General features: G+C 56.4%; 2 protein-coding genes across 2 annotated transcripts in view; both read right to left on the bottom strand.

Moving 5' to 3' along the window:
* The window catches only part of RPL38 (ribosomal protein L38), a 187,550-nt gene extending 173,483 nt beyond the window's left edge, over window positions 1–14,067 (bottom strand). Inside the window, exon 1 of the mRNA XM_064150685.1 lies at window positions 14,057–14,067. The gene's annotated coding sequence lies outside the window, so the exon portion shown is untranslated. The remainder of the gene's footprint in view (window positions 1–14,056) is intronic.
* SSTR2 (somatostatin receptor 2) lies at window positions 2,337–9,551 on the bottom strand. Its single transcript, XM_064150668.1, has 2 exons — window positions 9,388–9,551; window positions 2,337–8,939 (listed from the first exon to the last, which is right to left on the bottom strand). The coding sequence occupies exon 2, from the start codon at window positions 8,876–8,878 to the stop codon at window positions 7,763–7,765; it is 1,116 nt and encodes a 371-aa protein (XP_064006738.1). The 5' UTR covers window positions 8,879–8,939; window positions 9,388–9,551; the 3' UTR covers window positions 2,337–7,762.
* Window positions 14,068–14,516: the final 449 nt, after the last annotated feature.

The following is a 14,516-nucleotide window of genomic DNA, read 5'->3' as shown; positions in this document are numbered from 1 at the left end:
GCTGTGTCAGGTCTGCGTGCCGGGAGATGGAGAGAGCAGGGAGGCCCAGGCTGAGCCCGGAGCAATAGAACGAGGGAACACAGTCTCAAGTTGTGCCGGGGGAAGTATAGGCTGGATGTGGGGATGCTAGGAGGAAATTCTTTATACAGGGAGTGATTGGCATTGGAATGGGCTGCCCAGGGAGGTGGTGGAGTCACTGTCCCTGGAGATGTTCAAGAAAAGCCTGGATGAGGCAGTCCAACCTAGCACCCAGCCCTGTCCAATCAACCAGACCATGGCACTAAGTGCCTCATCCAGGCTTAGCTTCAACACCTCCAGGGATGGTGACTCCACCACCTCCCTGGGCAGCCCATTCCAATGCCAATCACTCTCTCTGACAACAACTTCCTCCTAACATCCAGCCTAGACCTCCCCGGCACAACTTGAGACTGTGTCCCCTTCTTTTGTTGCTGCTTGCCTGGCAGAAGAGCCCAACCTCACCTGGCTACAGCCTCCCTTCAGGTAGTCATAGACAGCAATGAGGTCACCCCTGAGCCTCTTCTTCTGCAGGCTGCACACCCCCAGCTCCCTCAGCCTCTCCTCACAGGGCTGTGCTCCAGGCCCTTCACCAGCTTCATTGCCCTTCTCTGGACACCTTCCAACACCTCAACAACTCTCTTGAATTGAGGGGCCCAGAACTGGACACAGCACTCAAGGTGTGGCCCTAGGAACAAAAAACAAGACAAGAGGAAACAGCCTCAAGTGCTTCAGGAGGTTTAGGTAGAACAGGAGGAACAATTTCTTCCCCCAAAGCATTGTCAGGCCCTGGAGCAGGCTGCCCAGAGCCGTGGTGGAGTCTCCATCCCTGGAGGGATAGAAAAGCTGTGTAGATGTGGTGCTGAGGGCTATGGTTTAGTGGTGACCTGGCAGTGCTGGGCTAACAGTTGGACTTGATGATATTAAAGTTCTTTTCTAACCAAGGCAATTTGATGATTTTCCTCTAAAATACTTCCAGCAAAACCTTTTGGACCTCATCTGATGTGGTTTAAGTAAAAACAAAACGCTTCTCTTGCACATAGTTTGGCAAAATCACTCTGAATGGATGTGTGTTGGAGGGGGGAGGGGGGCACAGCTGGAACTCACCCACTAGAAACAGAAAAGCCCCTGTGGATGGTGCTTTTATTTCTCTTCTGTGCAGCTCCAACTTGCAGTACCTACGCTCCCCATCAGATCGCGTGTTTCCCACCCTGCAGAGCAGAACGAAGCCAGCACACTCTGCTTTTTCGACTGCAAGGTCTTCCCTGGGCACTTTCTTCATGTCAGTCTTTGTGTGAGGACTTAATATAGCCTGACTGTATCCCAGGGCCACCTCTCTGTGTGCGTACTGGTGTGTACACAGCGATCAGAGCTCCCCAGAGCCAGCCTGCCTCCTCAGCACCTCACGCTGACTCAGCCAGCTGCAACGCGGTGTAGCAACAAGCTTGGTAATTGCTGTCCTCCAAATGCTTGGTCCCAGAGGGAAATCCTGTTCCTGCTACCTGTGAGGGGCAGATCTTGAGGGCACAGGCGGTCTGCATGGCCTCCACTGGGCAGGAGAGCAGGGAGATGCTGGTCTGAGCGGAGCGTGTGGTCTTGGGGGAGCTGCTGGAGGTTGTGTTCCAGACCTTTAGCGTTGCAAATCGGAGGAGGAGAGTGGGAAGAAATAATCGCCGGTGTTCGGGAGTGAAGGGATTTGTTTGTGCTGAAGCTGCTGGTGGCAGAGCTGGTCAGAGCTATACTTAGTGCTTGTAGTAGAGCCAATTTCTTCCTCTCGGTGTGTTTCCCCAGCAGTGCCCCTCTGAGCACTCCCACCCCTGTCTGCTCGTCCCTCCAGCAGATTAAATCTCTACCGATGGCACTTTGCATTCCCTGATCTTAACAGAACCTGCCTGGAGGTGTTATCATCTTGGGAACAGAAGCTTCTCAGTCCAGATGTTTCGACTTGAGTTTCTGCAGCCCTTTGTACTCTTAGAGCTGTCTATGGTCGTGCTTTGTCTGTGGCCCGTCTAGCTCGGGCGTTGATGCCTCTACCTCGGTGCCCCAAGCCTGTGCTGCCTGGAAAGTGATTTGTGAGGTTTTGGGGCAAATGCAGTCCTCCTCCTGCGTGGACCCACTGAAGCTGAGAGCATCCCATGGATGAAGATCTGGGTGTGCTGCTCACAGGGATGGGGAGATGGATGTTTTGGGAGAGTGACAGTGTGAGTTGTCCTTGCTAGGGCTTCAGTGTCGGTGCTTCTCCGCCCCGGGGAAGAATCCAAGCCCTGATTATATCCCACTGCTCCCACCCAGCTCTGACAAACGCACACGGAGTCAGAAAATGTAGGAAAACTCTTTTACTTCCCTCCCACCCCATCCATGACTCCTTCCCTGGGGCACAGACCGCGGCAGTCGGGAGCCTTCGCTGCGGGAAGGTTTAGTTCACGCTGAGACACCAAGAAACAATTGCTGGGGAGGAAAGCAACACATAAAGCAGAGAAACACTCTCTGGTGGTGTTCCAGTCACAATGTGTCACACACCAGACCCACGCACGCTACACAGAGCACAGCTATAGATACAGAGGGTGTATGTACAGAGGGTGGGCAGCGTGGTGCAGTGCTGCAGGTGGGGCGTGATCCCCATGTTGCTACAGCCCTGGCTTGGCAGGGGAGAGCTCTTGTGTTCAGTACAGAGGCTTAAGCTTCTGCCTGTCAGTGTGGGAGCAGCCTCTGTGGTCCTTCCTGCCTCATGCACGGTGCCACCAGCCCCCATGGCACACGAGGAGGGCAAGGAGAAGCCAAGGGACCTTTGAGGGGCTGGGTCAAACTTGCACCAGCAGCCACAGCAAAACCAAAGGTGGCAGAATGTCTCCACAGCATCAATATAATAAACTCCTTTGCTGGTGTGTCCAATATATACACATATGTACAATCACCCATCCCCTCCTCCCAGGCATGCAGTGTAGGGTGGGATGGTTGGGTTGTCCAGGCTTGGCATCCCTCATCATCTCCTGGTCAGGAAATGGCTTGAGGCAGGTTCTCCCACATCTCAGCTGGAGCCTGGCTGTTACCCTGCCCTGGCTTTTTGCAGTCCAGGTCCTGGAGCAGGTGGAAATCCATCAGAAGACATGTGGATGTGAGGATGGCAAGAGAGGGCAGAGGTGTCCTTAGGTTGGAGACCAGCAAGTGTCATTTCAGATCTAGCAATGGAATGATTGTTTGAGGGTCTGCTGTGCTTTTTGCTCACGCCTTGCTGGCAATCCTCTCTTTGAGAATCCCTGGACAGGCAGTGCAGCCACAACAACCCTGGCAGAGAGGATGGAGACTTGCCCTGAGCAGTTTGAATTCAGCTTCTTCACAGCAAGGGCTGAAACAACCCCCCCAAGATGTGAGACTTAAGTCCTGCTCTCGAGCAGTGGCACAGATCCAGAGCCTAGGAGCAATCATTGCAGGGGCTGGAGCTAGCTGGGAGCACAGGCTGCACAACTGCCCCCAAGGCTGCCTGCATTTGTGCAGGTCCAGCAGGAAAGGGAACTCTCCATAGAGTTTCCAACAAAGATAAAGCTCTTCCCATCATGATGGAGAGTCAAGAAGCCCTCCAGAGTGCAGTGCAGTTCTTTAGGAGTTTGTTATCTCGAAGAAGTCCAAGGCAGCTTTGGTGCTGATATGGAGAGCAGTACAGGTGCAACAAGAGGGTTCCACCTCCAGACTCTTGGCTTTCAAGCACTTGGATGCATTGATCATCAACAAACCAGGCTTGGTCCGAGGTGGGCACAGTTGGAAGCATGCCCAGGATGATGCTCAGCCCAGCCACAGCCCCAGGCTTCACACCCCAGGGATGGAAGGAACAGAAACAGCAAGGGTGCCTCCACACAGGTCAGTCCCATGGATGCCCAGGAATGCTGTGGAGCTGCCTCTCAGCTTTGCTGGGGTTCCTTGGCTGTGTAGGGGGAAGCCAGTGGCAGGGAGGAGAAGGGGAGCTGTTTTCTCCCAAGCTTTGAGGGGGCCACACAGGTTTTGGACCTGGCAGTCTCTTGCAAGAGTGATCCACTGCAAATGCCCCTGGTGACAGCCCCAGGTGAGGTAGGGTGGTCACACTCGCAGCCCTGCAGCCAAGCACCCCTCTGCTCCAAGGAGGGTCTAGATGCATGCTCCTAGCATACAGGGGAGCTCTGTGTGACACACCAGTGCCTGCTTCCCATCACCTCTGATATGTGATAAATCTGCTCCTGCTGCTCCAGCCAGGCAGACGGGAGCTGTAATTAATCTCACTTGCCCGGGGACAGTCTGCAGTGAAGTGGCAATGGAGCCACTCCAGCACTTGCAGGTTCAGCCTATTTGCTCTGCAATAACCAGGAGAGATTTCTTATTAATGCTGCCAGCAGCCCTGGGAGGCTTTTTAGAACAGATCCAATATTGGGTCAAGTTCCCACTAAAATCAAGTGGTTGGGCAGGAAAACTTTGTTAGGCACAGCACTAACAGTGCTGCTGTTTATTAGCCAGCAATAAGCCAGCAGGTTTTCTTTTACTGGTTTCACTGCAAGTGCAGGGCTGTGGCTCCCTCCCCTGCTCACTCCACCGAGGCAGCGCTTTTTACTCTCCTGCCCTTTTTTCCTGGGAGAAGCTGTGGCAGGGTGGCCATGGGGTGTCCTAGCAGCCCCCCAAAAGCCACCTCATGCTCCTTCTTTGCAGCATCCCAGCATTGGTGGCCACTGGGACATGAGTGACAACTCACCCATGCTACTCACTCCTCACCTGCAGCCCCGTTAACCCCAGCCCAAGAGAGCCCCTGGATGCAGAGGGGGCAGGGGAGGGAGTATTTCACAGCACAGCTGCCCAGCACAGCTCTGAGCTGCCAGAACGGCACGGCGGGTGGGGGGTGGGGAACGGTTGCCAAGGCGAAGCTGATATGGGCACATGCAGTGCTGGGCATGGGTCCTTCCCATGACTAGGAAGCTGGGCTTTCCATCTCTTGGAATATTAAACCAGCAGAGACGAGACACTCCCTGCTGGGGAGTCCTGCTGGGGATTCCCATGGATATGTGGCTGGAAGCTGGCATCTCCCCCTGCCATTGGTCAGAGGTGTTGGTGGCAGGGCTTGCGCGGTCAGGACCAAGTTAAAGCAGGCTGCCGGTGGGTCTGGCTCTGGTGCAGGTGCGTGCTGAGGGGTGTGAACGTCAGGAAGCTCAAGGCGCCACCCTTCCCACTGCCTCTCTCGCTTTCCACACGGCTGACTCCTTCACCACCCACCAGGTATGAAATACCCAAAGCCACACTGACGCATCCCCGCAGCGGTGACACTGAAGCCTGCTCCTGGCAGAGGGCTTTGGCTGCACCAGGTCTGGCCGTCACCAGCCGCTCTTTCAGTGTAGCATGACATGCTGCTCGTGTTTGAATTCCTGCAGCATCAGCAGGGCTGCCTGCGCTGCCTCAGAGCCGCGTTTGGCTTCGCTTCCCTTCACGGAGCCGGTGCAGACGCGCTCGGTGAGCAGCTGCCCGCATAGCCTGGCACAGGCGGTGAAGGACAGGCAGGTGCCCGCTCAGAGCTGAGCCCACGTGGGGCCTCTGAGCAGACACGTGTTCCCCGGGGGAGCAGCAAATAGTTAAAAGCAAATAAATGCTGGCGACACCCCATAGAAAGTCCTCCCTGAGCCTTGTGCTGTGTCTGCAGTGCTGGATCTAGTGTCCAAAAGAGCTGTGCCAGGAAGCAGGCATCAAGTCTGGCACTGAGTCCTTACAACTGAGGTTGTAAGGGATGGTGGGGTGGCACAGCATCACAGGTGTGATGCTCTGGGCAGAAACTTGCTGCGGGGGCCTGGGGGAGCCACAAGAAAACTTCTCCCAGAGCTGGTGCTCTCAGACTGGGGGGTATGTGGCCGAGCATGGTGGCACCCCAAATCCAGTGGGTGGCATCTCAGGGGCAATACTTATCCTCATCTGTGTGGCTAGGAGTGTGAGGCAAAAGCTCCGTGTTTGCTGGTGCTGGAGCTGGTGTAAGGATGCTGGGGTGGGATGGGAAAGGGGAGGGTGAGCAAGACCCAGCTGCTTTCTCCACCTAAACCGCGGCGTTCCCACGGCTCGGCTCTGGAGCAAGAGCCTGTGAACAGAGCCTGGCCTCTGGCACAGAGGCTACTCCGGGTGCTCTGGCAGGAAGACAGCTCTTCTGCTGCTCCCCTGGGCTTTCCCCAGCGTTGCCTCTGTGCTGGCCAAGGAGGGAGGCTATGCCGGGCCACGAGCAGGCGATCAGGGCTCCCGAGCCCTGTGTTTGTGTGCTGAGCTACAGGGGCAGAGCTGAGTGCTCCGGTACGGTCTTGAGAAGCTAAATGTAGTCAATGCCGTGCCGGACCCACCACCCTCACGCTGTGGACTGCACCTTGTGCTCCCCCTTTCCCATGTTATGCTGCAGGAAAGGGAAGGGGGGACAGGGGGAAGTGAGGGGTACTGGATGCATGCTGCTCTACCCTTCCTCATGCCATGTTTCTGGAAGCCCTGTTGCCTGCTCTGCCTGGTCCCTTCAGCTCAAGGCTAAGTTCCCAGCACACCCTACCTCTTGTCCCCATCCTCTCCATCAACCCTTCCTCCAGTGTGACTTGCCTGGATGGAGCAGGGCAGATGCCACCAGCGACGTCACCGGCAGCCAGCTGCCGATTGCTTGCCATGGGGGCAGCAGCCCCAGTGATCTTCAGCGCTGGGGCAGGCTGAGCCCAAGCCTCACCCAGACGCAGACGCTGTCGGCAGTGTGATGCACTGCAGCCCGTACCAGGTCGTTCCAAAGCCCCGATGGTTTTCTGCTGTTGAAATGCTTCCGAGGATTTCCCACCGGGAGCTGGTGCTGGGTGAGAGTGCTGTGGCTCACCGGGGACAGCAGCGATTTCAGCTGCTGGCACAGCATGAGACTGAGCCCAGGCAGATGTGGGTGGCAGGAGGAGCAGCGGTTGCTGGGGAGGCAAAAGGGGGACATCCTTTATCCGAGCAGAGAACCTGCGGGCAGGTGATGTCATGGCGGGAGGAGGGAAAAGGCTCTTCTGCAGTGGGAGACGGTGCGGCTGGAGGAGGCAGAGTGGGACCGTGGTGGCACCAGAGGACCTGCCCGGGCAGCTGAACAGGTCTTGATGGGGCAGCCACCTCCATCCTGATCTTCTAGGCAGGGTAGCTGCTGCAAATGACGCAAACAGCAGCAGGGGGGCTTCAGGGAAGGTGATGGAGTCACTTAGGAGGTGGCCAAAGTGCACCCCAAATATCTTTTCTCCTCAGGGAAGGTGACTGCAGGTACCTTCAGGGAGCTCTCACCAGGTCTTGGCCGTAACATGGTGCATCCCTGTAGTGCCATAGATGTTGGCACACACCTGTGGCCTTGGCTCCTTCTGAGGTTGCCCTGCTGTGTATGTGTGTCCACATGCAAGCACCATCCTGGGGCAGAACACTCAAAACCATTCAGCCCTGAGGGCAGCACTGGAGGGAGACAGCAGAGCCACCCTGGTGATATCTGTGTTCCATGGTGGCACTTTGGTGTTGAAATGCACTGCATTGCTACAAGTTGTCTTTGTTTCCCTGGCGAGGCAGCTCCTCTTGAACAGTAAATCCTTCCCAGCACTTGAAAGCCAACTCACCAGCAGCTCAGGAGGAGCCCAGCTGAGGACCCCACCGTCCATCAGTGTGTCACCACCACCCTCTAAGCTGGCTCTCCTGTCCTGACTCCATACATCCCATTGCCACTCGGGAGCAAGTGGGAAGAGGAGAGTGAAGGAAGGACAACCTTGCTGTCCTCTCAGATGCTCGTCTGCAGGTCACCATTGAGCAGAGTCCTTTGGGTTTCTGTGGTCTCGTTGAGCCTGGATTTGTCCTGCTTGCTGTCGCTCCGGTCTGCCTCATCCATGCCGCTGACCTTCACCAGACAGAGGACATTCTGAAAGCTCTTCTTGAAGTTGTCAGACAAGAAGGCATAAAGGATGGGATTGGCACAGCTGTTGGCGTAACTGAGGACCACCACAAAGTCGAACATGCCCTTGAGAACAGGCGTGGGCACGATCAGGATGGAGACTGAGGAGACATTAAAGATGTAGAAGGGGAGCCAGCAGAAGATGAAGACAGCAACCACGATAGAGACCATCCTGGTGACTTTCTTCTCAGACTTTTTCCTCTTGGAGGAGCCCACTCTGATGCCCGAGGACTTGACTTTGATAATGATGAACAAGTAGCAAAGGCAGATAATGGTGAGAGGCACCAAGAAGCCCAGAATGAAGGCATAGATGATGAAGCCTGTGTACCAGGCACCCGACTCTCCTGGCCAGATGATGGTGCAGCTACTTCTGCCGTGATTGTGCTGCACCCCAGCATAAATCATGATGGGCATGATCACCAACAGGGAGACACCCCACACGGCCACGTTGATCATTTTGGCTGTCCTGGGCCGCCTCCACTTGGCAGATTTAATGGGATGGACAACAGCCAGGTACCGGTCAACACTCATAACTGTCAAGCAGAAGATACTGGTGAACTGGTTGATCCCATCCACTGTCATGACAATTCTGCAGATGGCTTTGCCAAAGGGCCAGTGCACCAGGGCGACCTGCATGGCCAGGAAGGGCAGACCAAGCATGAACAGCTCATCTGCAATGGCCAGATTGAGGATATAGATGTTGGTGATGGTCTTCATCTTGGCATAGCGAAGGATGACGTATATCACCAGCGTGTTGCCACACAGCCCTATGATGCAGACCACGAAGTAGATGAAGGTGAGGATGGCATTGCTGGTCAGGTCAAAGTGCTGGCCTGTGGCATTCTGTGATGTGTTGGTGGGTGCCTCCACAGAGAAGTTATCAAAGGAGGAAGCGGGGGAGAACCAGAACGCAGTGGCATTGGGCAGCTCATATTCCAGCTCCATGGCTCTGTCGGTCCCTGGGTACTGCTGGTTCAGAGGAGCCAAGATGTCATCTTCCCTTGCTCTGGGGATAAAGTGGAAGATTCTAGAAATCGGAGATGGAAACGACAGGATTCCTGGGGAGGACTTTCCCACCTTGCTGTCAGGCTCGGTGGGAGAGATGCTCCCCAGAGGGGCTTTCCTCGAACCACCAAGCTCATGCCCGCTCCGGAGCCTGTGCAGCGCTAGCAGTCAGCCGCGGACACACCACAGCTACTGCTGACTGGCGATACCGGGAGTCCCAAAACCCAGCCGGTGAGTCCCCAACTGATGCTCGGAGCACCACGCACGGGGCAAAACCTGCCAGGTTCTTTCCCTCCCGGTCACGACACGAGCCGGAACGGGCATCCCGATCCCGGACGGCTCCGATGGGGGCTGAGGAAAGCAATCCCCGCTCCCCGGTACCCACCCTGCGCTCCCTGTCGCTGTAAGGGGCACCGGGGCGGTGCTGTCCACCCCCCATCCCGGCTCACCTGCTCCCGCCGCTGTACCCCGGGCCTGCGGGCAGCGAGGGGGCCACCGGCAGCGCTGCGCTCTGAACAGCCCCGCACCGAACAGCCTCGCTCCGCTCCCACCGCTCAGCTCGGCTCAGCTCCGCGCACCGCCGCTGGACCCAGCGCACCGGCTGCGCCCCGCCCCGAGCGGGGCGGCTCTGCGGGGCCGGGGCGGGGACAGGCCGAACAGCCCCGCTCTGCCCACCCTGTCCTGCCCACCTTGCCAGTCCCTCTCCCTGCCTGCCCACCCTACCCTGCTTGCTCTGCTCTGCTTCCCACCCTGCCAGCTTGTCTCCCTGTCCACTCTGTCCTCTCCACCTTCCCCTGCTTTCCCTGCCTGCTCTGCCCACTCTGCTCTGCTTTGCTCTCCTTCGCCCACCTCACCTGCTCCCCTCCCTGCCTGTGCCGTCCACTCTGCCTGCCTGCACTGCTTTCTGTGCCCGCTCTATTCTGCCTACCCTACCTGCCCGCGTCCCTGCCTATTCTGCCCACCCTCCTCTGATCACCCTGCCCACGCTGCCCACACTGCTCTGCCCACCCTGCTCAAGCACACCACCCCCCCGCCTGTCCTGCCGTGCTCACCCTGCAGTGCCCGCCCTGCCTCCTGCCCTGTCAGCAACCTGCGCTGCCTGTGGCTCTGAGTGCTGTTCCCAGAGCTCCGGCCGGCCGTGCGGGCCCGGGATTTGTGCCTGCGAGTGGAGCTTTTCTTGCTCGCAGAGGCTGCTGGTGTGTGGCAAAGGGTACCCAAACCCAGGGGCTCACAGGAGGTCCAAGGGGCATGCGCTGGAGGGGACGTGCAGGTGACAGCATGAGTGCAGGGACTCTGCTCCACCTCAGAGCACGGCAGGATCTGCCTGGCTCTAAGGGGCTTCCAGCAGGAGAGACCCCCCCAACGCGGCCATGCATCTCTCAGCTCTTCCTTTGCTTCACTGCCCAGCTCCTGCTGCAAGAGCTGACTCTCCGCAGTTTGATCCCAATGGTGGTGCAAAGAGCTCAGCTTCTGATGGTTGCAGGGCCACCAGTGAGGAGGGACGGAGCAGGGCGATGACAGCATGAAGGCCATGCTGTGACCCCAGCTGGAACTCCCCTTGAGGTGTTTGAGAGTCCCAAAATCTCCTGGGAAGCTGGGAGTATCTTGGCCTCGGAATTTGGACCTTGCCACCAAAGGCAAGGCAAGCCCTTGTTGGCTTGGCACAGCCTGGAGGAGGTGGAAAGGCGAAGGGGGATTGCTCACAGCTTTGGAGTCTCTGGGGAGTTGAGCGATACAGGTGGCTACTGCTGCAGCCTCTCCCTCTGCAGTTACCCAGTAACGACGACTTGGAGAAGGAAGACCAAAAAAAGAGAGGTTTGGGGGAGATAACCTCTGCTCTGGTTTGTTTGAGATCTTGAAAGCAATTAAGTAACAGCTATTGGTTCCCCCCTCCCCTTTCCATCACACATCAAAGAGACAATAGAAAGCAGGAAATTAAGAGTGACTTAGAACAAAGAGCCCAGAGCAAAGCTGCCGATTGCTGTAAGAGGGGCTGAGAGGTTCTCGTTTGCACTTAGCCATGCACTTCTCAAGGTGAATCTGAAGACACCAGGTCCTGGAGCAAGAATGAGAATCACGATCAGCCTCATAAATCTTTAGGAGACTGGGGAAAGCTTCTGAAGTAAATGATGTGCAAATTATTATCTCAGTAAAAGCGTGTGAGGAGGGAGGGCAGGAAAGAAGATGGTTTGGCTGATGGATGGGGGCTTGGGGCTCTGCAGGGTGCTGTCCACTGGAGTCGGGGTGTCCCATTGAGTATCTGGGACCTGGAGGCAGCTCGCTGGGATGCCGCTCCAGGCAGGTGTCTCCACATGGACCTGGGGACCACCACTGTGATTTGCCTGCTGGAAATGCAGGCGGAGATGCGGACAGAGCAGAGATGTTCCCTGATGTCAGGGAGGAGGAAACGCAGCACACCAGCATGGCACAGGAAAGGAGTTTGATGCCTTGTGACCTTTTCATAGTTGTTTTATCCTCTCTCGGCTGGTTCCTGTGCCCAGGAGGAATGTCCTGACCGTGCCCTTCCCTGAGCGTTGCATCGGCAGCCGTTGCCAGTGGGAAGGGTTGCGTAGAGTCTTGCTGTGCTCCTTTCCAGTGCTGCCTCCTTGAATTTCTCCCCTGAACAGGTGATGCTGCCACATCCACGAAGCCCCTGCAGTTGGCAAATCTTGCTCATGCTGCCATCCTGCCTTGCTCTGGCACAAAGACCAGCCCCCAGTCCAGGTTCACAATGGTTCTGGTTTCTCCCAGCATGATGCTGAGCATCATCTTCCCACTCTGCTGGAGGGCTGGAGCAGCAGGTGGCCGAGGCAGGATGAATGTTCACGTCCCTGAATGCCTGTCCACTGGCTGTGAGGCTGCTCAGAGCTACCTGCAGTGCTTTAGGGCTTCAGTCACCCTCTGCCCTTCACTGGGTGGCTGTGGGATGCAGGAGCCAGAGAGCAACGTGAGCTTGTTCGGAAAGCTCATTTGGCTAAAACCAGATCTGAGTTTCAATAAGAAAACACCCAAACAAAAGAAATCATGGGCTGAGCTGAGCTGATATCCATCCATAGAGGAGCCAGCAGCAGCCAGCTGAATTGGGAAGCCGTGCTTGAGCCTATCAAAGATGCATTTCTTTTATTCTGCTTAGGTTTAGGGTTGAATTAAAGCCTAGTGTCGAGTCTGATCTGTATCTCTGGGTGGCCCCTCAGAGAGGTACCCCAGCAGCTGCTTTGGTGCTGGCAGATAAACTCCTCTTTGTCCTTTAGCCTGGGAAGCATTCTCTGTGCTGGCAGGGCTGGATAGAGGAGAGATGCACAGGCTCTTCTCACACAGCTTCGGCGGCCGATACAGCCCACGGGAGAGGGGCATGGGGATTGTGTGACCACAGAGTGGTTTGTAAAGTCCTTCCAAGTGTTCTGCCCTCCTTTCCCAGCTGTCCTGCAACAGTCCCTGTGGAAAAGAGTGTTTTCGACCCTTGTCCTGGAAATGAGTGTTGTAAGTTGCTGTGGCTTGGTTGCCAACAGAGGGTTAGGGTGAGCTGCCCTTTCGCCCTGATAAGTGGAGGGAGGCAGTGAGATCTCCATCAGTCTGCAGGGATGGTGAAGGCTGTGTTGGCCTGGTGGGGGTCTTTGATGGTGGAGGGGAGCTGGGGGAATTGGGAGGCAGTCAGGATGTGCTCCCGAGTGCAGCTCACTCTGAAATTTGCTCCTCTTGTGCTCTGTTCACTTGCAGCATCCTGTGCTGCTGGGGCAGGAAATGGGGGTGTGTGGGGCCAGTCACACACTTCTGAGTCCCAAACGGGTGGTAGAGGGTCCCTGCACATGCCCTGCCTGTCTCAGCCCTATCCATTGCTGTTCTTAAGAGTATTTTGCCCACAGTCCTTCTGTTGGTGTCCCCAATTACCCTGTTAATGACTGATGGCAGAAGTTACTCTGGATCCTGCATGGATCATGCAAGTTGAAGCTTTCTGTCATCTTCTTTCCTCTGGGTACCTGGCTGCAGTGTGCCATGGTGTGGTGGGAAGGACACTTGCAGGGTGTGAAGTGATGCCACACAGCCTGACTGGCCCCACTCACAGTGCATAGGGTGCAGTGCCAGCCCGAGGAGCCCCAAGGCTTCTCATCAATTTGGAAAGTGAAGTGCCTCCAGGCAGCTCTGACTCCATGTATGGACCATCCGTGGCTGAGTTCCTCGCCCTCAGAGCGACTCCACTGCTGTACTCCTATGGCTGTAGAGACAGTGCCAGCACAGGCAGAGGTGACTGAGCAACGTTTTTAAACTAGAGCAGGGCAGGTATAGATTGGACATTAAGGAGAAGTTCTATACTAGGAGGGTGGTGAGACACTGAAAGAGGTTGCTCAGAGAAGTTGTGGACACCTCATCACTGGAAGCCTTTAAGACCAGGCTGGATGAGGCTTTGAGCAACATAGTCTAGTGGGAGGTGGGAGGATTTGCAACTAGATGATAGATGACAGATGTGGCAGGGAAGTCAGAACTCGATGATATTTGAGGCCCTTTCCTACTCAAGCCGTTCTACTATATGGCTGCAATGCATTCTCTCCTGTGAGCACTTCAGGTGGCACTGCTCTTTCCCTGCCCTTTCCTTTCCCATCTCCAGCCCAACAGACCTGAGCAGCTTTGGTGTCTGTGCTGACGCCGGGCTGGAGGCTGCCTGGCGTAATTACAGAGCTGTCTGTGTCGGGGGAGGCTTTGCCTTCTGATAATCGTCTAGACAAACAGGCCTGGACCATCTCCCCCCACCCCCGAGGCAGGGCAGGACCTGGCCGGTCGAGGCTGGACAGACGTGATCTCACCGGCAGCAGTGACTGATGGGGAGGGAGAGGAGCTGCAGCCTTCACCTGCAGCCAGGGTGGGCAGCAGCATCCAGACCCTGCGGGATGCAGCGTTCTTGTCAGCCCTGAAAGCTCGGAAGCTCTCCCATGGGAGCTCCACACCCTCCTCGTACGGCTCCTTCCTCCCACTCCCTCCTCTCCCCTTCTCACCCGGCAGTTATTTGCCTCTATAATGACTTTATCGATCTGTCCGAGGGTACCGGGGCTGGGCTGCAGCGAGAGCTGCTGCACACACTCCCTGTGAATCATCTCGCTAAACCCTTGACGCTAACGAGCCTTTGGCAACCGCAACCCAAACCCTCGGCTCCTGCCTGTGCCTCTCCCCGCTGTGCCTGCCTGGTCGGAGGTTCGTGCACATTAAATTGGGACTTAACAGCTCTCTCTGCATTTGGCAGCCAGGCTCCCTGTTCCAGCCTGAAGTGCCAGGGTTAGTTACAGCAGGCATCCATCTGCTGGTGCCCGCATCCCCTGCCGTTCCAAGCAGCCATGGGTTGTAGCTCAGTGCTGGGGTAACTTTGAGCTCCCCTAGCCTTGCACCGTGTCCAGCAGATCTCTCGTGTGAGCCTAACCCCAGTGGAGAAGCATAAAGCTGTCCCTTTGTGCCCTGTGCCCTTAGATGTGCCAAGCAGTTGCAACTAGCTGGTGGGATGGAGATGGCGTGGTCCTGCCTGGCACTATCCTCTCCCATACTCTGTCCTCTGGGATGGTTCTGGATGTTCTCATTCCCCTGCTCTCTCATT

Source organism: Pogoniulus pusillus, chromosome 11, assembly GCF_015220805.1.
Source record: "Pogoniulus pusillus isolate bPogPus1 chromosome 11, bPogPus1.pri, whole genome shotgun sequence".
NCBI lineage: Eukaryota > Metazoa > Chordata > Aves > Piciformes > Lybiidae > Pogoniulus > Pogoniulus pusillus.
This window is presented reverse-complemented; position numbering and strand designations above follow the sequence as displayed.